This window comes from Propithecus coquereli, unplaced genomic scaffold (assembly GCF_000956105.1).
Source record: "Propithecus coquereli isolate 6110/MARCELLA unplaced genomic scaffold, Pcoq_1.0 Scaffold10, whole genome shotgun sequence".
Lineage (NCBI taxonomy): Eukaryota > Metazoa > Chordata > Mammalia > Primates > Indriidae > Propithecus > Propithecus coquereli.
The window spans coordinates 16,775,820-16,800,560 of NW_012133858.1; the positions used below are offsets into that span (position 1 = coordinate 16,775,820).

Below are 24,741 nucleotides of genomic sequence, written 5' to 3' on the forward strand. Positions count from 1 at the left end.
TAACTTTCAAAATTTTTAACATTGAATTATTTTTAATAAATTAGCCAATTGGTTGTCAACAGGAAGGATAATTGTCAAGCTACTTCTGATGGAACTAAACAAAATGAATGAAACTGGTCAGATGACCACGTTACCTTAACCTACAATGTGTCCTTCCTCAAATTCCAGAATCCCTAATCCCCTTTCTTTGGGTTGCCTGAGTTGTCTACTCATGGGCAGTCCCTTCCTCTTTCTTTCTAAAGATCAGGAGAGAAGTTAAAATGGGAAGCTGCTCATCTCTTTCTCTTTGACCTCCAAGGTAGAAACTGAAGACCAGGTGCTGGCAACCTTCTGTGGCAGGGAGACCACAGACACAGAGCAGACCCCCGGCCAGGAGGTGATTCTCTCCCCTGGCTCCTTCATGTCCGTCACTTTCCGGTCAGATTTCTCCAATGAGGAGCGATTCACGGGCTTCGATGCCCACTATGTGGCTGTGGGTAAGTTGGAGAACTGGGTGGTTCATCCGCAGGTCTCCCTGTCTGTCTAAAGGTGAAGCTGCCTGTGCCCTCTCCTTTACAGTGAGCACCTGTATACTCTCCATGTAGACTCTACCATTAATGTCTTACTGCATCTGCTTTCTCACATATCTATCCATCCATTTATCCTCTGTCCACTCAGCAATTCATATTTTTGATGTGTTTCAAAGTAAATTGCAGACATTAGTACATTCCTTCCTAAATATGTCAGCATGCATATCATTTCGCTAGAGTTCAATATCTGTTCAAAGTCTTCTCTTTTAGCATAAAATTTACATATAATGAAATGTACAAATCTTAAGTATACATTTGTTGAATTTTGAAAAATCTGTATTTATGTGTAACCCAAACACCTAACAAGACAGTGAACTTTTACCATCAGCCCAGAAAGTTCCTTCATGCTCCTACCTGGTCAATTCCTGCTCCCACCTCCCTTAGAGGAAACAACTGCTCTGATTTTTTTCTGCCATAGATTAGTTTTTGCCTCTTATAAAACTTCATAGAAATAAACACACAGAGAATATATTTTGGGAGTGAGGATTCTTTAACTCAGCATAATGTTTTTGAGATTCATTCACGTGTTGCATGCATCAGTAATTTGCTCCTTTTACTGGCAGAGTAATTTTCCATTGTATTAATATGAATATACTATAATTTGTTTATCCATTCTCCCATTGATGGCCACCTGGGACTTACCCATTTTTTGACTCTCATTAATAAAATTTTTATGAACTTTCTTGTACAAGTCTTTTTGTGAACATATGTTTTTATTTCCATTGAGTAAATATATAGGAGTAGAATTGCTGCTTCATAGTGTAGTTGTATGTTTACTTCTATAAGAAATTGCCAGATCTTTTCCAAAGCGTTTGCACCATTTTATATCTGGCCACCAATGTATGAGAGTTCTGGCTGCCCCACACCCTCACCAACATTAGATGTTATCAATTTTTAAATTTTTAACCACTCCAGTGGGTATGCAGTGATACCTAATTGTGGTTTAAATTGCATTCCCCTGATGACTAGTGATGTTGAACATCTTTTTATGTGTTTGTTGGCCATTCACATACCCCTTTTGGAGAAATGCCTAGGACAAGACTTGACCCACATTAGGGGCTTAGAAAGAAAGAGGCAGAATGGAGTAGATGTTAAAATCACAAGCTCTGTAGCCAGCCCATTTAGATTTGAATTTGGGGTCTGCCACTTACTACCTGTGTGACTTTGAGTAAGTTCTGTAATACCTCTATGTCTCCATTTCATCATCTGTAGAATGAGAATAGTAACGGGATGTGTAGTAACAAATGTGGAATGCTTCCTAAGGTTGTTGCCTGGCACACAATTACTATCACAACTGTTAGAGGACAGTGGTCCCAGCAGGGATCAGGTTGCCTGGGTTTGAACCTGGCTTTCTGTGATCTTGGGTAAGTTGCCTAACCTCTCTGAGCTCCAATTTCCTCATTTGTAAAATGAAGATAATAGCTACCTCTAGCCTTGATGTAAGGATTAAATAAGAGAATGCATGAACCTCCCAACACAGTGGAACATACTAAATGCTCTATAAATATTGACTGCCACATTCATCACAGCGTACATATTGATAGAGTGGCTCTTCTTACCCTGCAGATGTGGATGAGTGCAAAGAGAGGGAGGACGAGGAGCTGTCCTGCGACCACTACTGCCACAACTACATTGGTGGCTACTACTGCTCCTGCCGCTTTGGCTACATCCTCCACACAGACAACAGGACCTGCCGAGGTAGGGCCTAGGGATGAATCTATACCTTGCCGTTAGATGCCACATCTTGAGGAAGACTACCTGAAGCTCATAGGAAAGACAGATACCCAGTAGGGACAATTAAAAATGAAGTCAGGGATGTGCCTCAGATACCATGTGGATGAAGATGTTGAAATGCCCACCCAGCCTGGAAAGCCCGGAAGCCTGAGCTTGGGCTCTCCAAGGACCACATGAGAGATGCTCTAGACTACCAGGCCCTCTTTATTCCTGGGCAGCATTTCTGCTCTACAGGTCCTGTATCCTTTCCTCGTGTAGGAGTTAGGGGATAACATGGGTTTTCCAGTCCTTTCTCTCTGAGCCATGAACAATGCCTGCCCCAGAAGTTCCTTTTTCTTTCCTCTTCCATGGCCTCTAAATTCCTGTACGTGGAGAGACCTCAGCCCGAAGGAAAGAAAAGGGAGGAGAGAAGAAAAGACAGACACAGCAGGAAAACTTCCCATTCCTTCTGTCTCTCATCCACATAGCCACTGTGCTTTAGTATCAGGCTGGGGGAAGGATGGAGAAATGGAAGGAGTTAGCCACTTTCCAGGAGGAGCTCTTGGACTAGTGGGGCAATAGCCACGTGAGCAAATGGTGAAGTGTAGTAAGTGCAACGTTTGCTACATCCATGTAATGGAAGCGTGGACACGGCACAGTCAGACCTGAGGAGGCCTGGAGAAGTGGGCAGAGATGACAGAGATGAAAGAATAAGGAGAAGGAGGGCATTCCGGGCAGAGAGAATGCTTCTGTGAACATCCAGAGGTGTGATAGAACTTGGAACGTTTGGGGAACTGCCAGTAGGTGAGTGTGATCCAGGGTTAGGGGCTGTGCTGAGATCTCACTCGGAAGCTGCGGGAAGGAGCACTGGAGAGGTTCAAAGCTGGGGACAAGAGTGGCTTTTCCTCCTTGTTCAAAAACTGCTATTTGCTTCCAAGTAAAACTCCATATACACCATCAGTATAAAGCAATAGTAAAGCAAAGAACAGGCACACCCCAGAGGTTTCTTGAAGAGGGTTATGTTTTCTATTGCTTTTATTCAGTTAAGTTTTTCTTGAGTATTTACTATGTGCTCAGTACAGTAGGGGCTAAGGGTAGAGCAAGTTTTCTCAGTCATTCTTTTCATGTTCACCCCTGTCCCCAGGAGCCTTTTTAAACATTATTTTTCTAATAACTCCCCTCCCCCATGAAATTTTAATACTACACACATACTGTATATTTGTTTGTGTACTCTCTGTGTATCAGGCATAAAAAAGTAAGACCTCCCCCACCAAGAATTTTACCCCCTTGGGTGTGAGATCACCCTGTGAGGACACTTGGGGTAGAAACGAAAACAGACGGGGACTCAAGGATATCAATTTAACCTTGTTCTGCAGCTCGTAGCTGTGAAACTTTGCTAGTCATGCCTCCTGCTCTGGGCCACAGTTTTCCCTTTTGCAAATAAGCAGAATGAACAAGGGCTTAGAAAGATTGACGTCCCAGATCTGGGATGGCTCAGCCAAGGGTAAAGGTTCAGTGGCAAATAAAGGTCCCTCAGCAGCGCTAAGCCATGTCTAGGATCCCAGGACACTGGACTCCTGGTTTCAGGAACACAGTGGGAGCAAAGTGGAATCCCTGAGCTCATGGAACCTACCATCGTGTTGGGGCAAGGAAATCAACAAATGAATATACAATGTAATGTCAGGGAGTGGTTAAAAGAAAAGCTTCAGCCAAATTAAATTTGACAGTTTAACTGAGAAAAGAACAATTTGCAAAGTGGTCAGCTCCCCCCAAACCAGACAGAATAGGCTCAGAGTGACTCTGAGGGCCGCCACATGGCCAGATAATATTTATGGACAGAAAAAGGAAAGTAGCCTACAAAACACGGAAGTGAGGTGCAGAAACAGCCGGTTTGGTTATAGCTCAGAGTTTGCCTTGTTTGATTTCAGTTTGAATAGTTGACCGCCTGTGATTGGCTGAAATTCAGTGACCGGTACAAGAGTAGGTTATAATCTGCTTACACATCCAGTTAGGTTACAGTTCACTATGGACAGAGAAACTTTTAGGCCAAATTTAAAATATGCAACGAGGCAGCTTTAGGCTAAACTTAGTTTAACAGAGTGGACAGCACCATAAATAAAGAAAAGCAAAGCAAGGAAGGCGCTAGAAAGAGAGGTTGTGTGAGGGGCCTGTAGGAGATGAGGGATCGAGGTGGCTGTGTGCAGACACCTGAGTGAAATTCTGGGTGGAGGGGAGAACAGGACCAAAGAGGTTCAGAAATCCCCCTGACTGCTCCATCTCAAAACCTTCCCATCCCAGACTCCCCTTGCCCCAGCCAATACCAGATGAGAAGGGCTATCACACAGGGTGAACAGCCCTGGACAGAGAATTGAGTCTTGACTCTGCAAACTACTGGGTGTGTGACTTTGGATAAATCACTTACCTCCATTAGGCTTCAGTTTCCCCATCTGTAAAATGAGGCTGCTGATTTCTTCCCTGCCTACCGCATGGGACCACTGGGGAAATCATACAGTGACAGATAAGCAAGGGCCCGCTGTGGCCATGGCTGCAGTGTGCCATTTCTCTGCTATTTTCCCAACAGTGGAGTGCAGTGACAACCTCTTTACCCAGAGGACGGGGGTGATCACCAGCCCTGACTTCCCAAACCCTTACCCCAAGAGTTCTGAATGCTTCTACACCATCGAGCTGGAGGAGGGTTTCATGGTCAGCCTGCAGTTTGAGGACATTTTCGACATTGAGGACCATCCCGAGGTGCCCTGCCCCTATGACTACATCAAGGTGAGCCTGCAATGGACATTTGTCCTGGGGATGCTGAAAATCTTGGCTGAATTGGAAAATTGATATTCTGGGCCCTTCATCTTCTCCTGGGATGGGGGGCCAAGCAGCTAGTTTCCCAAAAAGTCATTATTTAAAATAACATTTACCATATTAATCAGATCCAGTCTAGGAATCTTCACTAATCCAAACCTAGCTCCCTGGCCACTAGAGTGATTTGAGGAAGAGAGTCACAGGGTCAAATCTGCATTTTGGAAAGGTCCCTTTGGGGGCAGGCCCAGCTTCATGAGTGTGTATCCTATGCACACAGGGCTCTGGGCTCAGAGGGGCCCCATGCTTGGTTCGATGTCCTGTCATCGCCACCTTGAAATTCCTGATACATTTTGAGTAAGAGGCCCCATATTTTCATTCTGCACTGGACCTCCCAAATTATGGTGCTGGTCCTGCTTGGGGGAAGAGGCTATGTAAAAGGCAAATAAAGAGTGAGGAGAATGCCATAGACCAATAACTACTCATGTGTGGTCACTCCAGTAGTACAGGTGAGATGTGAAGGCAGCCTGAATTTGAGCCACAGCTGGAATAATGGGGCAGATACTTTTGAGATATGCAGGAAGTTAATCAGCAATTCTTAGAGAGTGATCAGCTGAAACATCCAAGTGGAACTGAATATTAGGGTCTGATCCCAGGACAGACACTGAGCTGGGGATAAAGATGGATGCCCTCGAGTATATAAACCATGCACTTATCTATACACTTGATGGCACCATCTAGAAGCTGCACTCAAGCCCCTCCCTGCCGCCCCCTCCCAATAGAGCTAAGAGATGCTCCCTTGCATCAAATTCCTCTCACACTGCAAATTACCCTGACTTCTGCTGCTGCCGCTGCCAACAGGAGAAAACTATGCTTTAAAGGGCTCGTGTGATGGGTTAAGCCCACCCAGATGATCCACCTGTCTTTAGGTCAGCCAATGAATAACTTTAATACATCTGCAAATCCTTTTTGCCATAGAATGTGATATAATCACAAAGTAACAGCAGGGTGAAGGTTGAGGGGACTGTCTTAGAATTTTTCCTGCCCCACATAGTGTCCGAGGAGATACACATGAGAACCTCACCTAAGCATGTAACTTCTTGGGGCTACATTTCTTCCCCTTTTGCACAATAAAGGTGACCAGATGAAGATGTCATCCAGGATTGCAAAAGTCACCAAATGATGGTTAAGGAGTCCTGGTTCCCAAAGATGGAAGGAGAAGTGGTGAAAGGCATAGAAGGGGCCCAGGACTTGGTGTGGGGGAATCTGGATCAGCTAATATCACCTATTGCCATCTCTCCTCCACTGCCACCATCCCTGTCGAAACCGCATTGCCTCTCTCCTGCTCAACTGCAAAACTTCCCAACTGATTTTCTTGTTTCCACCCTTGCCCTACATGATCTATTCTCCCATAGCATCGAGGGCGACCTTTATAAAATCTAGATTACAGTAAGATTTTACTTGGAATTAAATCTAAATTGCTCTACGCAACGCAGCCCTCACCTGTCTTCTGACCTCATGCCATGGCACTCCCCCTGTCCAGGCCACCCTGGCCTCCTGCCTGTTCTTAACACTTGCCCAGTTCTTTCCCACTCTGGCCTTGGCCTTTACATGTGCTGTTTCCTCTGCCTGGAAAGTGCTGTTCCCTCCTCTCCAAACAGGCTCCTACTCATCCTGCATGTCTCAGATCCAATGTCACCTCCTCAGAAAGGCTTTCTTGGTCACCTATTTGAGGTTATTATCTATTATATCACTGTCTATTATATAAAAGATGAATTCTATATATTACATAGATTTTACTATTAATAGATAAGTTTTAAACATATAGCATATATTTCTATTATATATGTATATTGTCCTGATTATTTTTTATTATCCTTATGACAATCTATAATTCTTTCATTCATTATTTCTGGTTAGTCTTCCCCAACTAGACTGCAGGCTCTTCGAGAGCAGAGACCTTGTCTATTTTGTGTGCCAGACAGGACTCTGCCCTTTCTGAGCCACTATATGTTCATCTTCAAGCAGAGGATTATTAACCTGCCTTGTCTACTTTGAGGACCACTGTAAATTATAAACGAGATAGTAGAGATGAAATCATTTGGTGAGAGGTAAGGCCCACTAAAAATGTACAAGAATACCATGGGTTCACGTAGAGGCTTCCAGAAAACCCTAGAGTGCAGTGTGGAGGCATTGCCTGCAGAGTCCACCCCAGCTGCTCAGATGTGACCCTCTCTGTCTCTACCTCGCTTCTCACAGATTAAAGCCGGTCCAAACGTTCTGGGGCCCTTCTGTGGAGAGAAAGCCCCAGAACCCATCAATACCCAGAGCCACAGCGTCCAGATACTGTTCCGCAGCGACAACTCGGGCGAGAACCGGGGCTGGCGGCTCTCCTACAGGGCGGCAGGTAAGCTCTCCCTCCCAGGCCACACCGAGCCGCTGTGCTCAGCCCACCCAGAGGCAGTGGCTGAAAGAGGAGAGGTGCAGGCTTGGAATGCCTCCTGGGACCTGGTGGGACTCCCAGCTGAGTAGCTTGGGACCAAGGTGCTTTCCTGACTCGGTTTTCCATCTATAAAATCGGGGCAAGGGCAGCAATAATGTTGGGTAGACCAGACCGGCTTCTCTAAACCTGAGGCTGGAATTTGGATGTGGACTAAAGCTCAGAATATTTCATTATGGTGCGTCACCTTCTTGTGGGTCTCATTCTCCAGTCCCCCGAGGCAGCCAGTCCAACCCCAAACCCTGATAGAGCCATTTGACCCATAGTAACTGATTTGAAATAACTCAAGGAAGAAGAGAGTGAACATCAGAGACAAAAGGCATGACTAATCCAGTTCATAGAAGGAGCCCCTGGCCTGGTCTGCGTGGTCACCTGCAGTGCCCCATGGGGGAGAGGAGTGGAGAGAGGATATTAACAAAAGAGAGTTTGTCCAGGAAACAGTGTCAGAGGTAGGCCCAGGCCTGGGGATCCTGTCAGATTTAGCCTTTTGAAGAGAGGACTTAGAGGCATGTGATCACATTCTCTCTAACGATTTGAAGAAGGGTCTTGGGAAGAAAGAGCAATTGGGGTCATCCTGGGTGGCCCAACAGGGCAAATTATGTGAAGTAAAAATTACAAGGGCACACATTACAGCTGAAAAGGAAAGCATTATTCACTCAATTAGCAGAGTCCACATATGGAAGGTATAGGCTAGGTAGGTACTGAGCTTCCTGTCACTGTAGGGATGCAAATGTATGGTATCTACTATGGAGGAAATTGGAAAGAAGCATCATTGGACAACAGTTGGATTCAATGACATTTAATATTCCTTTCAACTCCAAGTTTTAATGACACCATCTGGCCAACCACCAAGTTGGAAAGTGACTTGCTCACAGATCCGGAGTGAGTCTCTTGCAAGGCCTAGAAGGTCCAGGCCTCCAGTACTCAGTCCTGTGGTTTTCCCACCTCCATCAGGCCTTGCGTTCTAGGGCTGGCCCTTTACTGCCAGGCTTCTGGTTTTCTCATCTGCTGTTCTTTCACTCACTCCCCACCAGGAAACGAGTGCCCAGAGCTACAGCCTCCTGTCAACGGGAAAATCGAGCCCTTGCAAGCCAAGTATTCCTTCAAAGACCAAGCGCTCATCAGCTGTGACACGGGCTACAAAGTGCTGAAGGTGCAGGGCCCTGCCTGGGGAGGGGCAGCAACCAGGCCAGAGAAACTGTCCGAACCCCCCGGGGCAGATGGGCTGCCAGAGCTTGTCATAGTCCCAGCGCAGTATTTCCTAACTGGCCCGTAAACCTCCTAAATGCTCCAGAAATTCCAAAGCATATGTCCCAGGCTGTCTCTCACACTTCTGAAGTGACACAAAAGTTTTTGTTGTTGTTGTTTTTAATCAGAGCAGGAACTGATTTGAATTTTTAAAAAATATGGATCCATTCAGCTCTATGATCAAGGCTGACGATGGTAACAAAGTTCATCAGGCCTACAGGGTGCGGTGGGTGGCGGGAAGTCGAGGTTTTAAACGTGGCAGACTGGCATTCCTCACTCCCCCACCCTCTGAAGTGGTGGTTCTGCTAGGAATCACCTGGCTAGCGTTAAATCAAAAATCACCTCCCATGCCTCACTTGAGATCAACTAACGCAGAACCTTTGGGGCTGGGACTGCCAATTGGGTTTCTTTTGTTCACCAGGAGAGTCTAACATGCAGCCAAGCTGGAGGACCACTGCTCTCAAGGAATGGTTCTCAGGAGGGGTCCCTGGACTAGCAGCCTTGCATTACCTGGAAGCTTGTTAGAAATGCAAGTTCTTGGGCAGGGCCAGACCCACTGACTCAGAAACTCTGGGGATGGGGCCCGGCAGTTTGTGTTTTAACAAGCCCCACAGGCGATGCTGACTGCTTGGCCTACTTTGAGAACCACTGCTCTGAAAAAGGAGTCAAGGCTACAGATTTCCCTTCAGAGACAACTGCCCAAACTCCTTGCACATAGCCCTTGCCTCTTTCCAGAGTAGGAACAGGGACTAGGAACTCAGCATCTATCTTTCCCATATCTTTAAGCCTTCCCTTGGAGGCCCATGGGTAGAAAAGCTCAGGTGAGGACAGCAGGTTTGAAGTTTGAGTTGGTTTTGTTAGGAAGCAGACATGGACCCCACCCCCACCTCCTTCTTTCCACTCCCTTCTTCCTGTTTCTCCCCAGGATAATGTGGAGATGGACACCTTCCAGATCGAGTGTCTGAAGGATGGGACATGGAGTAACAGGATCCCCACCTGTAAAAGTAAGAAAACCTAACAGGGTGATGATGAGGACAATGAGCTCCCCCACACTGGTGGGATCCGGGAAGAGACCACGAAAGGCATGAGCTTGGCAGGAGCTCTCTAAGGGGCAGGAGTTCAACAGACACACGAGGGTTGGAAAAACAGAGTATCAACGCCCCCTTCAGCAATAAGACTTTAGGATCCCAAAAGAAACTTCATGTGGGCACCCGTTTACCTTCTAAATACTAATTTCGCTTCAGCCTGCAGATAGGTTGCCAAGCTTGCTAAAGGAATAGCATGTCTCCAGGTTCAAAACTTGCTCTGGCAATTGCTAATTCAGGAAACTAATCTGTCACTGGTGCCCAGAGTCGTGTGACCTTGCTGGTCTCCACGTGGCCATCAGCTGTGTACACTAGGTCTTCTGGGCCAGCTCACGATTTGGCGCCGTGCGGGAAGGGCTGTGGGGTCGGCACAGTGGGCCTGTGTGAAGCGGGGGATACGACTCTTCCCTGGCTCTTGGGACCCAGAGTCTCTGCCCCTAACCCACTCTGTGACCATGGACAAGATCCTTCACCGCAACTGTAAGATAAAGAGCTTGGACTAGCTTTAACAGTCTAGAATGTATGCCAGTGGTTCTAAAACAAAGTAGTCCACATAAATCATCTATTGAGCTTTGTAAAATACAAGTTTCCAACCACTACCCCTCACTCCCCACCCAGGTGATTTTAATGCAAGACTTATAAGGACCACAATTTTAGAAACTTAACTATGGCAACAGTGATGAGCAGAGGCAAAGGGACAGAAAGATACGGAGAAGGAAGGAAGGAAAGGGGACGGAGGCTTTGCTTTAGAATGCAGAGGTGAGAAGTCAAGAATTAGGGTTGGTCCCACCCACCTTCACTTCATGATCTTTCCTATAAACACAAGCGCTGTCTTCTTCCCTTTCTCCTAAACAGCTCCCATCCAGTAGGTAGACAAATCCACTGGGGGACACTCTCAGGGGCCGGGGCTGGCTAAAGATGAATCCCAGGCAAAACTTTGAAGCAGAAAGTGCTTGTTCTTAGTTTTTCTTTTTCATGTGATGATGTGGCTGGAGTTAGAGCCCAGTGTGGAAAAAGGGGCATTTTATGGCTTCAACAAAAGTTTGAACAAATCTTTACTGGACGCCTGCGCAGAGTTCTACAGAGAGTTCAAGGGGTAAGACAAGGTCCAGACGTGGAGGAACTCAAATGCTGGCAGGCACGGCCACCACCTCCTCCAGCACTGGCTGGAGGGGCAGTGCTGTGACTGGCGTCTAAGCAAAGCGCTCTGCAGGACAAGGCAGGGGTCATTTTGAAGGAGGTAGAGGAGGATATGGGGAGTTCAGGACAGGATCTGGGTTTAGAGTCAGAAAGTTCTAGATTCAAATGCAGACTCTATTATTTGAGTATCCGTAACCAATTTACTCAGACTCTTTTGGCCTCGGTTTCCTGTCCTGGAGATTGAAGACTAACTGGTCAATGTGCATACCCATACCCAAGGAGTGCCAGGAGTATGGGCAGGCTCAATAAAAGCTTATTCCCCACTCCCAGCCCCAACCTAATCCTCTCACTAGGAAGAGGTTTGGTTTCTCTCATTCCTGCTTTTAGAAAGTAGGAAATATTATTAATAATTTTTTTCCTGATTAATAATTCTTCCCTGACTTATGTTAACATACAACAGAATACCCTGTCATTTTGTGCTAAAGAAAAGGGGAATTTTTTTCTCTCGAGTGTGACCCTATTCTCCCTCAGTAGGCTGTATAAAGACCATGAGAATTCCCATTCAGACATCCCTGGCACCTTTGCTCACTCAGCAAGGGTTTATTGAGCATCTCTCTGTCTCAGACACTGTGCTAGGTCCTAGGGAAGATGCAAAAACAAGATTGGAACATTGAAAGTTCCCAGGGATTGTGCATTAAGGGACTGGGATCAGATGAGGGAAAAGGAAGTAGAAGTTATGGGTTGTTGTCCTGGCCCTGCCTCTGCCTTGCTGTGGTGACCCTGGACATGTCCTGTTCTACTCTGAATGCTGTCTGTCAAATGAGGGTTTGGACCAGATGAACGCAAAGCTCCCTCCAGGGACAGAATTTTGTAACCCTCATGAACCAGGATAGGTGACTATGCAAATTCTCAGAATGGTACAAACTCCGCAAACCCAAACTATTCTTCATACTGGCTATTACCTAAACTATGCATTCTTAATCAATTCTGGTGGAGTGATTTCTGTATTTCCTGCATAAACTGTTTCTGCTTTGCTTGCTAATTTCTTTCTCTCTCTCTCTCTCTTCCTCTCTCTGCTTCCTTCCTCTGTATCTCTCTATCCTTCTTTGATCTTCACCATGGTGGCAGAAAGCGAAATCGATTTGGAGAGCGAACTCAAGTCAGAGCAAGTGACAGAGTGAATGACGGGACCCCACACAGTGCAGACATCCAAGAATGGATCACTCACAAGACCCCCGGGTCCCAGAGCTGCTCCACCCCTCCCCTCCTGCCAACGCTCCATTGCCCATTTCAGTGTGGATTAGAACCGGCGCTGAACGAGGCAACACGGTCTCAGCAGCTGAAGCTGCTGCATGCGTGAGAACACAGATTCTCCACTTGAGGGTTCGCCCATCATTCAAACATTACTCCAGAACATAATGAAAACAATGGGGATTTTTTTTTTATCACCTCTAAGTGGATTGTACTCTTCTCAAAGGAAAAATGCCTTTGGTCCTAGAGACACAAGATCTAATAAACACTCGTATGACCTTAGGCTGACCAGATCAAAGTGGGCCCTGGTTTCTAATCCATTACATACTTCAAGTTTAAGTGGGCCAGAATGCCTGTGACTTTATGACTTTACAATTGTTACCTGTTGCTACTTTCTTAATAACCATGAGTAGGTAAAACAAATGGTAACTCATATAATGTGAATGTTTCAGAATCTGGACATTTTCTCCTTCACAAATGTATCCCTTCTACCCCTACCTAACACAAGGCTGAAATTCCAGCATTTGAGGGTCTTTCCTTCTGGGGCTTACAAGTTCTGTGTTTCTTAAAATTCACTGATTAAAAATTTTAAAAAGATAGGCATCACACTTGAAAGCAGTGGTCCTCAGCTCTGGTGCCATGGGACATCACTGGGTCCTGAACAGTGATAGAGAAAGGGCTATGGAGTGGCAGGCAGAATCTCAGCTTTAGCCTGGGCGCCATCTGGATACACATGTCAGAGAACTCCTGCACTGAATTGTGACTGCCCAGTCTATTTGGTGATTAAAAGGCCACTTTTAAAGGGCAGAATTCTGAGAAGTCCGGAGACAGATGTTATGCTAGGTTAGAGGTGCCATTGAGAGAGGAGATGGGCTGGCTATAACAACTGAGTAAATATCTGAGTAAATATCTTGAAGCTCACAAAGTATTAACAGACATCATACTTAGTGTGATAGAGAAAAGCATAATTTAAGAATAATATTTGATAACATACCCAAATAATTACAATACCAGACACCATAAGATACATGCCATCAGAGAGGCGTGAATAAAAGTTCCAGAACAAGGAAGCAGCCTTGCCAGAAGAATTAGGAAGGCTTTCAAAAAGAAATAGTATTTGATGATGGCCTTGTGGGTGGCCCGAGCACGGACGCAGGGTGCCCTGGGCAGCAAGGATGGCACACGTAAGGCCTGAGAGGGGGAGGCGGCCAGGGAGAGTGGCACACTGAAGGGCCGGTGCTGCTGGAGCCCAGGTGCACAGAGGGAAGGGAAGAAGCTGCAGTCCCTGCCCTGGGGCCTGAGTGCCAGGGTGAGCTGCCTGCACATAGCTCTCTGGGAAGCCCCTCCATACGGCAAAGCGTGCTCAGGACTGTAGGTCAAGAAAGGTGTGCCTGAAAGACAATGAATGGCAGCCGGAGATGACAGTGGGGATGAGGTGTGGGCTAGTACAGCCCACCCCAGAGAACAATGAGAATGGGAGGCCAAGGGAATGGGAAAGAGAAGGGGTGATTCCGGGGTGTGGAAGTGGCCAGTGAGAGCTCTAGAGAAAAGGATGAGACTCTTCCTAAAGCAAAGAGGATAGACTAGCTGAGGAAGCAGGTCTGATGTGTGCTGGTTGTGCAGAGCTGCTCAAGACCCCTCATGAAGACAATTTGCCTCCAAGTTCCAGAGAGACATGGCTTTTTGCCTGCCACCATAGACCAGGGAAGAAGGGGCACCCTTCCCTGCTCACATACCCAAGCTGATGTGACCCTCTATTTCCTGCTGTTTATAGCCCCTTTATCTGGCTGTAGGACCAGCTGTAACAGTGGGCAAAGTCACTTCTCTAGAGCGATGTGAAAGCAGGCCCTCCACCCCAAAAATACCTCCCTGCCAGTGCCAGCCACACACCAGGCTCTCAGTAGCCTGAACCTGTAAGGTCACCCTGGAATTCCTCCACTAGGAACTAGGTAGTTAGGTCTTGAGGATACTGTAGGAAAAATGAACTGCCAGATGAAAGTAATACCAATATCTAGGCAGCAGTCAATGGCATTTCCTAAAAGAGGAAAAAAATATCTGCTTTGAGTCTCCCTAGGAAAATAAATTTAAAATTGTTCATGGTTTTAAATAAAAAGATTATTTCCTCTTATTATCATAGTGTTGACCTTTACGCACTCACCTCACCAAGTAAAAGAATGTCTCTACTTTTGGGCAATCAAAACAAATAAGGATGATTTGTCCAGGGGGACTAGAGGCCAGGACAAAAGCAGTTTTCTTGGCTTTTGCCTTTCTTGGGGATAGGAGGCATCTACATTTATTCCCTTCTTTCATCCCTTTCCTGAAGGGCCTTGGAATTATCTATATTTTAAGTGAGATAACCTTCTAGTCAATTAAAGACATGAATTTGGAGTCCTAAAGTTAAAATCGCAATGTCTGAATAGCACTCAGGGTTAAACAGCCCTCACTGTTTCCCAAGGTGAGCAGGTAAAATTCAAGAGGAGGTGGATTTGGAAATTCTACCAGGGCTTTGGAAACACTCACAGCTGATGTCCAAAATTAGCCAGCCAATATCTAGGACAGGCCGTTTAACAGGAAAAGAGATCCTTAAGAACTATTAGTTCCATTTACTAAAACAGCATGGATTTCACAGTCAGATCTAGTTCTCACTTTGACAAAAACTCACTGGGAGACCTTAGACTAGTTGAGTCTCCTCTCTGGGCTCACCTGTGAAATAAAGAGGTTATTCTAGATCGCTTACCTCACGTTCCTTTCCAGCTGTGAAATCCTACGATTTCTGGATGATTCCTTGACTCTGGCATAGAGTTATGCCTAAGACTAGGATTTCCTTAGAAATAAGCATCATCCTCGAAAGGAGGCTCCTGAAAAGATGTGGACAAACTGGGTCCTCCCTCTCTTGTGTGGCCATGAAAAGATACCCCAAGCTCAGGTGACTCATGCTGGACTCCATCAGTGCTGGCAACTCCCCTCGGACCCCCTCTGAGGGGCAGCCACCTTTGGCCATGTCCTGTACTGGGACTACAGCCAGCCCCGATGTCCAGCCACCAACAATTGGAGAAAATGGGCAGAAATTGGAGAAAAGAGTCCTCGCAGAGTAAAAGCTGGCCCCCCGTGATGCCACCTCCTGCCTTCTGCAGCCAAGCAAGCTGCCCATAGAGAGCCGGCAGGGTGGGGCTGTGCACTCATGCAGGAGCTGGGGTTTTTGTTTGGTGGGTTTTGGTTTTTTGTGCTAACTCCAGTGTGAACACATTAACTGTTCTTAGTCAGCCTATGGTTGGAACTGAAAAAATGGAAGATTTTTTGGTTCAATTCAGCCAGACTTTTCTCACTGGGCCAAGGGCTTCATGCTTGGGCAGAAGAGGCAGAGAGGGTTGCACAATAGAACTGGAAATCAAAGAAAGGGACCGCGGTGGGTAAAAGACTGAAGTCTGCTTAAATCTCAGCAGAACTGCCCCTTCCCGGAAATTGACATCAGGCCAGGTCAGTTGACTACACAGTAATATATAATGGATGGAAGTCCCAGACCCTAAAAGCAGGGCCACTGGTAGCTGCACAGGTTGTACACTGCACAATTCCAGATGCACCATTCAGATAGACTATAGCATTGCTCTCTGCAATAGTGTGAAGGGCACAACCTGCACATCTGCATGAGACAGACCCACTAGATGGCCCAGGAAGAAGAGCAAAATGTAGCTGAGGGTCTCACTTCTTGTCTATCAGTTGTAGACTGTGGAGCCCCAGCAGAACTGGAACATGGGCTGGTCGCCTTCTCCACAAGGAACAACCTCACCACATACAAATCTGACATCAGATACTCCTGCCAGCAGCCCTATTACAAGATGCTCCACAACATCACAGGTAAGCCCCCCATGCTAAATCATCCCACGTCCACCTCCTACTCTCTCGGCCTCAGGGTTAGGCCAGGGCTGAGACAGCTCTGAAAGAAATACCTTGTTATAAGTGTGTGAAGCCTTATAATGCAATCTCACACATCATCCGCTCTGATTCTCACTGCCCAGGAGCTGCCGTTACCGTGTCCATTTAGAAATGCAGAAACTGAGACTCAGGACCAAAACCCAGGCTTTTTTTCTTTTAACTTTAATTCTAGCACTGATGCTGTGAATGAGCATAGATCTTGTTGGTGGGAGAATAAAGGGGTCATACATTGACACAACTAAGGGAAAAAATGAGAACCTACAAGAAGCTTGAGATCTCCCAAGATAAATTCCTTCATGTTGCCTGGGGCTGAGCTGGGGTTTCCAAAAAATGGCCCATGTTGCTGCTTCAGCCAGTCTCCGCCTTGGCTCCCACCTGACCAGAGCAGACCCATTCAGCAGGAAGGAGTCCTCCCTTCACAGCCCTGTTCCCCTGACATGCACAGGGGTCCAGGTGGGATGGGGGAGTGAGGAGAAGATCTGTCTGCCTCACCAGGTAGCCCAGCATATGCCTGGTCAAGGCTGAAGCACAGCCACAACTGTCCCCTCCAGGCCTCAGCCTCACCACCTGGCAGGGAGACCCCTGGCTGCCCCAGGGCTGAGCAGCAGTGCACAAGCCAAAGGGTGAAGGACCAGCGATGGCCAGTCTGTTGGCCACAGTGGAGGTGTGGGAGGCATGGGGAGGATAAGCACTTGGAGATGTGCCTCCCTTCCTGCCTGTGGCACCCCTCACCCTCGCACACCCACAGTCCCCAACAGCAAAGGAGCTCTCAAGAGGCAGAGGGGCCATCAGCTCTGCCTCCCTGGCATGCAAGCACTAAGAAGTTCTCCTAATTTCTCTAAGCCACCAAGTCCTCACTTTTCAAAGAGGGAAGAGTGATACACCTCACAGAGACTCAGTTGAGGTGGTGGACATGAATGTGGCTTATTAAAGAGTTTGCCAAGTGGAGAAGGGAGGGAAGGGTATGTGCACCACAGAGAACTGTGTGAGCCCACGTCTGTGTGACTAATGAGGGGAAGGTGCCTGCCAGAGGCTGGGCAGTTTTGGGCAGGGAGGGGAGCAGCCCTCGGACAGCAGGAGTCAGATTGCACAGAGCCTTGGATGCCATCCTGAAGAGTGTGGTGTTTATTTTTGAAGACAGTGGGAGCCATTAGCAATTCTAAGGGACATGGTCAGATTCCCGTTTTAGAAAGATCCTTCGGGTTGCGGAGAGGACAGGCTCAGAGAGAATGGTATCAGAGAGACCATTCCGAAGACTTTTGCAATGATCCATATTAAAGGAATTAAAAATCTAGATCTGTTTTCCACGTACTATAAATCAACCATTTTCTCTCATCTTCTACCTTTTTCTACTCATCCAGGTATATATTCCTGTTCTGCCCAAGGGGTCTGGATGAACAAAGTTTTGGGAAGAAGCCTGCCTACATGTCTTCCAGGTACCTCACTCTGGTCTCCTCACCCTCTACCCCAAGGTCTCCCATCCAAGGCCCTAGGCCCCAGGTGCTCTGGTTGTTAATAGGGAGATGGCGGGGGATGGTGGGGGTGTGATGCTTTGATTGTTAATTTTAAGAGATATCTTCGAAAGGTTAAAGGTCAGGGAAGCCCAGCTTCACATCTTTTCTAACCAACCGGCTTCCATAGTCCTCCTGCTTTATCCTGCCAAGAACCCTTCTGTCTCCTCTGTCTAGTTCTGTGTCCTTGCCATCAGGTTTTCATCCAACACAGATTGTGTTTGCACCTGCTATTGTGCCAGGAAATCAAGAAAGTGGGCACCCTGTTCTCGAGCACTCATCATGCTACCAAATAACAAATAACTATAGGACAGAGTAAGAAGTTCTTCCAAAGAGCAATGGTTCAAGTCTCTGATTGTTGCCTTCCCCATGGTTTACCCACTGACCCCACTTTAAAATGGAAAGGAAGTTCTGTGGTAACAGGAAGTGTCACTATACATATAGATTTTGGGGATATTTGCTTTAGTATGAATGATTTGCATTGCAATCGCAGAGTATACATATTCAAATAGACTCAGAAAATTATAACCCCAAAATGCACACTGTAGGGTTAAATAATCTACAAAACATTAAGTTTAAAATTCACAACAGAGTAATTTATACTTTTTAAAAAAACAAAAACGGCAGTAATGAAATGATACAACAACTCAAGACAGCACTGAGGAACACTGAAAAATAAAGTGTTTGTCCTAATTGCATCTGCATGTTTGCACAAACAGCAGGAGCTTTGCAATATGCTTAGGCATTGGGTGGCACTTGCATTTTACTGAATTAGAGTGTTGGGCAAACTGAGGTAGTGTATTATATTAATGGTATATTTCAGTAATCTTCCATATTCAGTCAGTGGGCTTCTAGATATTAGATTAGACACTAAAATGGAAAGGCTATGGAGTCATGTACCATTAATCCTCAAGAAGTGAAGAACGTGTTAGCATTTGGGAGTCAGTTTTTGGCCATTGTAGGTGCTATGGGATCCCAGAGAAGAAGGAAGTAACTGTGCCTGGTTGTCCAGGAGTGCAGGGGTGAGAACTGGCTAGGAAGACCTCACATAAGAGTCTTTATGCCTAAGAAGGAAGTCATGAGAGGGTAGAAGAAGGGAAAGTCCACCCCGCTCACATCTGCTGATCCCACTCAGCTCAATTGGGCTGGCCCAGGGACACACTCACAGACTCCAGGCAGGGAAGCCTAAAAGAGGAGGGCAATGGTGGAGTTGTGGCAAACTGCAGGATCAAATCCCCGTTTTGCTAAAAGACTATGTGAGCCGAAGTAAACTAGGAGTGGATTCTGTTCTGGTAAGCCATGTTGCAGCCTCAGGAAGGGGAAGATGCGCTGAGCTGGGATTCAGGGGCCTAGATTCTAGTTCTGGGGCTGCTGTTTCCTAACTATGATCTTTGTAAGGAATCACACCTCTGTAGGGCAGGGATTCCATGCCTCAAAAGTGAAGGAGCAGGACCCAGAGACCTAGGACCTCCCATGAGTCTTAATGGTCATCATTCTCTGTGTTCGTACAAAGCATCTTGTGTACAAAGAGTCACGAAATGCTTTTAACACTCAGTGCTTGGGGGAACCATGTTGTGTCATTGGACCAGGCCAGAAATTTCTAGGTTGTCTCCTCTTAAAACCCTGAGATTGAAAGGGGATGCATGCCAGAATAGAGAAAGTCATTTCATCTAGGATTACAAAGCCTACCCTTCCAGAGGGCCTACTAAATATTATTTGCCCCCTTATTTTACAAATGAGAAAACTAAGGAATGGTGTAGGGATTTGTCCAAGGCTACCCCCAGGGAGTTAGCAGCAGAGTTGGAAGGTGAACTGAAGACTTTTGATGTCAACTAAGCAATGTTTAGCTATTCTTTTACTCCCATCATGTTCCACACCGTGCCCATAAACCCAGGATCCTAGAGCATCGCATCTTTGTTTCAAGGCCCTCCCTCTCTACCCACTGTCTTCTGGAGACCAAATCTTGCTTCAGCACAGCCCAAGCTAACATTTCAAGAAAATTCCCTTGTCCCAGGAAAGACTGGGTAGGGAATGGCAGAAGCCAGTAAGAATGACCCCATTTCAATGAACTTCCCAAAAGGATTGTTGTATCATTCAGCCTCTTGAAAGGACAAGAGCACACCCAGGAGAAAAATAGATTTGAGTAGAGAAATGAAGCTAGAGTAAGGAGAAAAGGGTCCCACTTCTGGCTCTACCACTAATAACTTCAAGTAAGTCATTTGCTTTCTCTGAACTTCCATTTTTCCATCTGCAAATTAGCTATTCTCCTGGATCTCTTTGGCTCTAATCTCCTATGACATGGGGTGTGCCATCAGCACCTTGGTTGGAGAAAGGCATCGATCAGCGCTGGCTTTGTTGTGACCATGGACTGAGCCACAGACATGTCACTCACCAGATGAAGGCCTTGCAGCACTAAATGAGTTGTTATGTAGGGCCAGTCATAGCTCTGCCTTGAGATGTCACCTTGTAGGCTGCTGCTTATAATTGGGAGGCTGACCTTCAACTTTGAAAGGCCAGGCCATAGAGGTTACAAAAGCCAATTTACATCTGGCCTCGGGTGAATGACAAGTTGCCCAAGGATCACACAAGAAGCATTTGGTATCAGCAAGAAGAGCATCTGATAAATATTAGGTTGCCGAAACTGCCCTCTCAAAGTTACCAAGAAAACGGGAATATTTCATGGTCTCTAAAGGATTGCTGAAAGTGTCCAGGCTAAGAAGTGTAGCCTGACCATTTGCAACCGGGAGGAGGTGCACATCCACACTAGGCTTACGTCCCAGGCCCAAGCACCCTGCCTGGGAAGGACCCACGTGAGCTTGTTCTTAGCCAGCAGGGGGCTGGTACTGAAGACCTTCTGCTCATGGGCCAGAGGCCTTTGGCTGCAGGAAGCTGGTGATGCATGTGCATGCTCAGGGTGCGACTCAGTGGAATGAAGTTTGCTCAGACCTTTCTCCTTCCCCTGAAGGTACTACAGGGCTCCTGGGTGCAATGATGGGTGGCCCAGAGCAGGGCTCATGCATCATTGCTCGTAGATTATGCCACTTTTCCCAGCCCTGGATGCCCTGGGCCTGATTCACAGGCATCGACTGGCAGCATGAGTCCTTTAGGACAGAGAAGAAAAAGTTTGCGGGCCCATGACCATGATCTTAATAGGCAATGAGGCAGTATGGGATAAAGGTTGAGCCATCTGTCTTGGAATCTAGTTAAGCCCTTGCTGTTCAACTTGACAGCCATGTCACCTTAGGCTAGTCACTTAACCCATGGAGAGTTTTACTCACCTACGAAATGGCAGTGGCCAGGGCAAGTGAAATAAAAACCAAAGGTATTTGGAATGTGAAAGATCCTTGGAGATCATCTTGACCACCTGCCTCATTTGGCAGATTTAAAAAAAAAATTGGAATCCAAAGAGGGAAATTAACTGGCGCAGAGTAACGTAGAAAACAGAAGACAAAAGCTGGGTGAAGACTCCAGGTGTTCTGGTTCCCAGTCCAGTGTTTTTCGTGGTCTGCTAGATGGCCTTTTAGGTTCCTTCCATCTCTCCCTGTTCATGGACATGGAGAGAAAACTTTCAGAAGTTTTCTAAATGCCCACTGTGTGGCCCCCTTCTGGGATGAGACATGCCTTTTCTGGGTGAGAAAGGGAAGAAGTGACCACGACCAGGGACAGGCCTGGCTGTAGAAGGTCCAGGCCAAAAGTATTCTTAGCCAGAGGTGGTTTAGGATAGAGAAGGCCCAAGCATAAAACAGTCCAGTCTAGAGACGGCCCCAGCTATAGAAGGGCCATACTGGAGATGGGCTGGCCTGGAGAGACTTAGAACCAAAGTGACCCCAGACGGGGCTCTCCCAGGCTAGCCTGGCCCACGCAGGTTAGGGTCCCACTGTGGCATAATCTATAGTGGGAGAGGTTTGAATTTCTCTTAGTGGCTCCTTTCACATGGCTGATCTGATCAGTCTTTGTCTCCTGTCCCCACCCCGCTTCTCCTTACAGTGTGTGGTCAGCCCTCCCGCTCCCTGCCTAACCTGGTCAAGCGGATCATCGGCGGCCGGAACGCTGAGCCCGGCCTCTTCCCGTGGCAGGCCCTGATAGTGGTGGAGGATACCTCGAGGGTGCCAAATGACAAGTGGTTTGGGAGTGGGGCCCTGCTCTCTGAGTCCTGGATCCTCACAGCAGCCCACGTGTTGCGCTCACAGCGTAGGGACAACACGGTGATTCCAGTCTCCAAGGAGCACGTCACTGTCTACCTGGGCCTGCATGACGTGCGGGACAAATCGGGGGCAGTCAACAGCTCAGCTGCCCGGGTGGTGCTCCACCCAGACTTCAACATCCAGAACTACAACCACGACATAGCTCTGGTACAGCTGCAGGAGCCCGTGCCCCTGGGGCCCCACGTCATGCCTGTCTGCCTGCCAAGGCTCCAGCCTGAAGGCCCAGCCCCCCATGTGCTGGGCCTGGTGGCCGGCTGGGGCATCTCTAATCCCAACGTCACGGTGGATGAGATCATCAGCAGTGGCACGCGGACCCTGTCGGACGTCCTGCAGTATGTCAAGTTACCCGTGGTGCCGCACGCTGAGTGCAAAACCAGCTATGAGTCCCGCTCCGGCAACTACAGTGTCACAGAGAACATGTTCTGCGCCGGCTACTACGAGGGTGGCAAGGACACATGCCTTGGAGATAGTGGTGGGGCCTTCATCATCCTTGATGACTTGAGCCAGCGCTGGGTGGCCCAAGGCCTGGTGTCCTGGGGGGGACCTGAAGAATGTGGTAGCAAGCAGGTCTACGGAGTCTACACAAAGGTCTCCAACTATGTGGACTGGGTGTGGGAGCAGATGGGCTCTCCGCAAAGTCTGGGGGAGCTCCAGGTAGAGCGGTGAGCTGTCTCACTTCCTCAGGGCCTGTCTACTCTGCCGCAGCCTGAGCGAGGCTACACCATACACTTCCGACAGCGCACTCCACGTTCCTGACCAGACCAAATAGAACGGAACACACTGACCTAGCAGAGAGCCCATCCTCCTGCAAGGCAGCAGTGTGGTGCAGGGAAAAGGCTCTAGGCAAGAGACCTGGGCCCCTGACCTTGTCTAAGTCCCTTCCCCTCTCTGGGCCTCAGTTTCCCTAGCAATACAAGGAGGGAGCTGGACCAAGGCCTCTGGGTCAACCCCAGCACTCCTGTCCAGGCCGCACCTGGCTTCAGCCCTGTGGCCTTCATTCACTCCTAACCATTTATCAAACCCATTGGTCTCACTGTTGGTATAACTGAGCTTGGACCTGATTATTAGAAAAAGGTCCTTTTACATTGAACTAAACTCTGAGTCTATATATTTTCCCAGCTTTGCCTCTAGGAGAAAAGCACTGAGGTTTTGGGACACAGGGCTCATAGATTGGAGGCCCCTCTCTCCTAGTATAATGCTGTGGAGCACTTTCATTCCTCGGAGCACTCCCAAAAACTTCTTGCAGTCTAAGCCTTATCCCTTATGTTCCCCATTATAGGAATTTCAAAGGACAAAGAGAAAGTTGGGAAGGTTTGTGTTTATTGGAGTGAGTAGAACAGCAGTAGGAGGCTCCCCAAACCCCTTAAATTCCTACTGTTGACTCAGAACACATCATTTGGGCCCATATGCCACTCTCGAACACCAGCTAACACCACAGGGTGTCCAACCTGCTGCTCCAAACAAGCACAAAGCAACTTTTCAGCCTTTAAATGTATCATCTAGAAAGGCTACCTGAGCTTCAGCCCTGGATGTGAAGACTTGGATGATTACTTGGAAAAAGAAAAGACCCGCACTGAGCCCTGCTGTGCTTTTGGGCAGGACTATGGAAGAAATGGTGGACTCGAGACATTAGGAGTCACCCAAATCCTGCCAGGCTGCCCAGCATCCCTGGGCCTGAGCCAGGCAGAGAATCTGCCCCACAGGGTGTGCAGAGGGATCCACTCCTTTGTTTTCCAGGGGCCAGAGGTCAAGGGAAGCAGAGACTCACCTGTGACAGGCAGTGAAAAGAGATGGAGAGCCAAGTCCTGGATTCTAGCTTAGCTCTGCCCGCAACTGGCTGCATAACCTTTGACAAATCATTTTCCTTCTCTGAGCCTCGGTGTCCCCATCAGTAAAAGGAAGGCATGAGGACCCTCTAGCACTCAGAGCTGCCGTGATTGCCAGGAGCCTGTCCCTGGCTCTCACAGGTTCAATTGTCCTCCTTGACCCTGGAACACTCTCTCCTGGGAATCTCCATCAGAGAAAGGCAGCCAGGGAACCCCAGGACAGGGATTCCAGGAAAACAACTGGGAAGTGTCTGCTTTCCCATTGGTTCATCAGAACACACTCCTGTGTCTGCGAACGGCACATGTAGAGGATGCTATATCTTGTATATTTTATATCACATGCTTCATTACTCTGTAAGGGGCCTCTGTACTCTGTTTCTCCTGCCAGTGGTTTAAAGTGGAAATAAACCCTCTGTGGATAACCAACAGCCTTGGTTTGGGTGTTTGGTTATTGTTGTCGAAGTATGTTTCTTTGTTTTGACTTTTTGAAAAAAAAAAAATCGGCCCCTTCATTAAACCAAAATCTCCCTTGCTACAGGAGAAGTACAATCTTTAGCACCTGGACATCACCCAGGAAGGGGCAATGAGGAAAGGAGTTGGGTATACTGATAGGTCTCCTTCTCAGAGGCTGCTTGTTCCTTCATTTATGTGCTGCCATTTAAGTCCTTGACTTCAAACTAGCCTGCAAGACAAGGTTGTGTGCACAAAGGTCTCACACAGGCGAAAGGGGTTAAATGTAATAGGAATAGAGATTGAGGTACTATGGGAACTTAAAGGAGGGAGGGATTCATACAGCTGGAAGGGACTGGAATAGCTTTGCAGAGGCTTCAAAGGATGCACCAGGAGGTGGGAGGGAAGGGGAAGAGTGGACAAAGGTATTGAGGCCGGAAGACAGGCCAGGACTAGAGTGGGGGCAGTGGGCATTGTTAGAGTATGAGGGGTCTTAAAAGCCATA

General features: G+C 47.4%; 1 protein-coding gene across 4 annotated transcripts in view; it reads left to right on the plus strand.

The window, feature by feature from the left end:
* Positions 1–24,741, plus strand: part of MASP1 (mannan-binding lectin serine peptidase 1 (C4/C2 activating component of Ra-reactive factor)) — a 68,748-nt gene that overhangs the window by 28,806 nt on the left and 15,201 nt on the right. For 2 of the 4 annotated variants that reach the window (XM_012641181.1, XM_012641188.1), the window contains 9 exons: positions 299–476; positions 2,136–2,267; positions 4,864–5,060; positions 7,347–7,494; positions 8,622–8,740; positions 9,761–9,839; positions 16,029–16,166; positions 17,606–17,680; positions 21,743–24,214. In XM_012641181.1, the coding sequence (XP_012496635.1) occupies positions 299–476; positions 2,136–2,267; positions 4,864–5,060; positions 7,347–7,494; positions 8,622–8,740; positions 9,761–9,839; positions 16,029–16,166; positions 17,606–17,680; positions 21,743–22,626 (1,950 nt within the window). In that variant the 3' untranslated portion in view covers positions 22,627–24,214. Of the gene's footprint in view, positions 1–298; positions 477–2,135; positions 2,268–4,863; positions 5,061–7,346; positions 7,495–8,621; positions 8,741–9,760; positions 9,840–16,028; positions 16,167–17,605; positions 17,681–21,742; positions 24,215–24,741 lie in introns of those variants that run through there. The other 2 variants (XM_012641197.1, XM_012641206.1) reach the window with 2 other exon arrangements.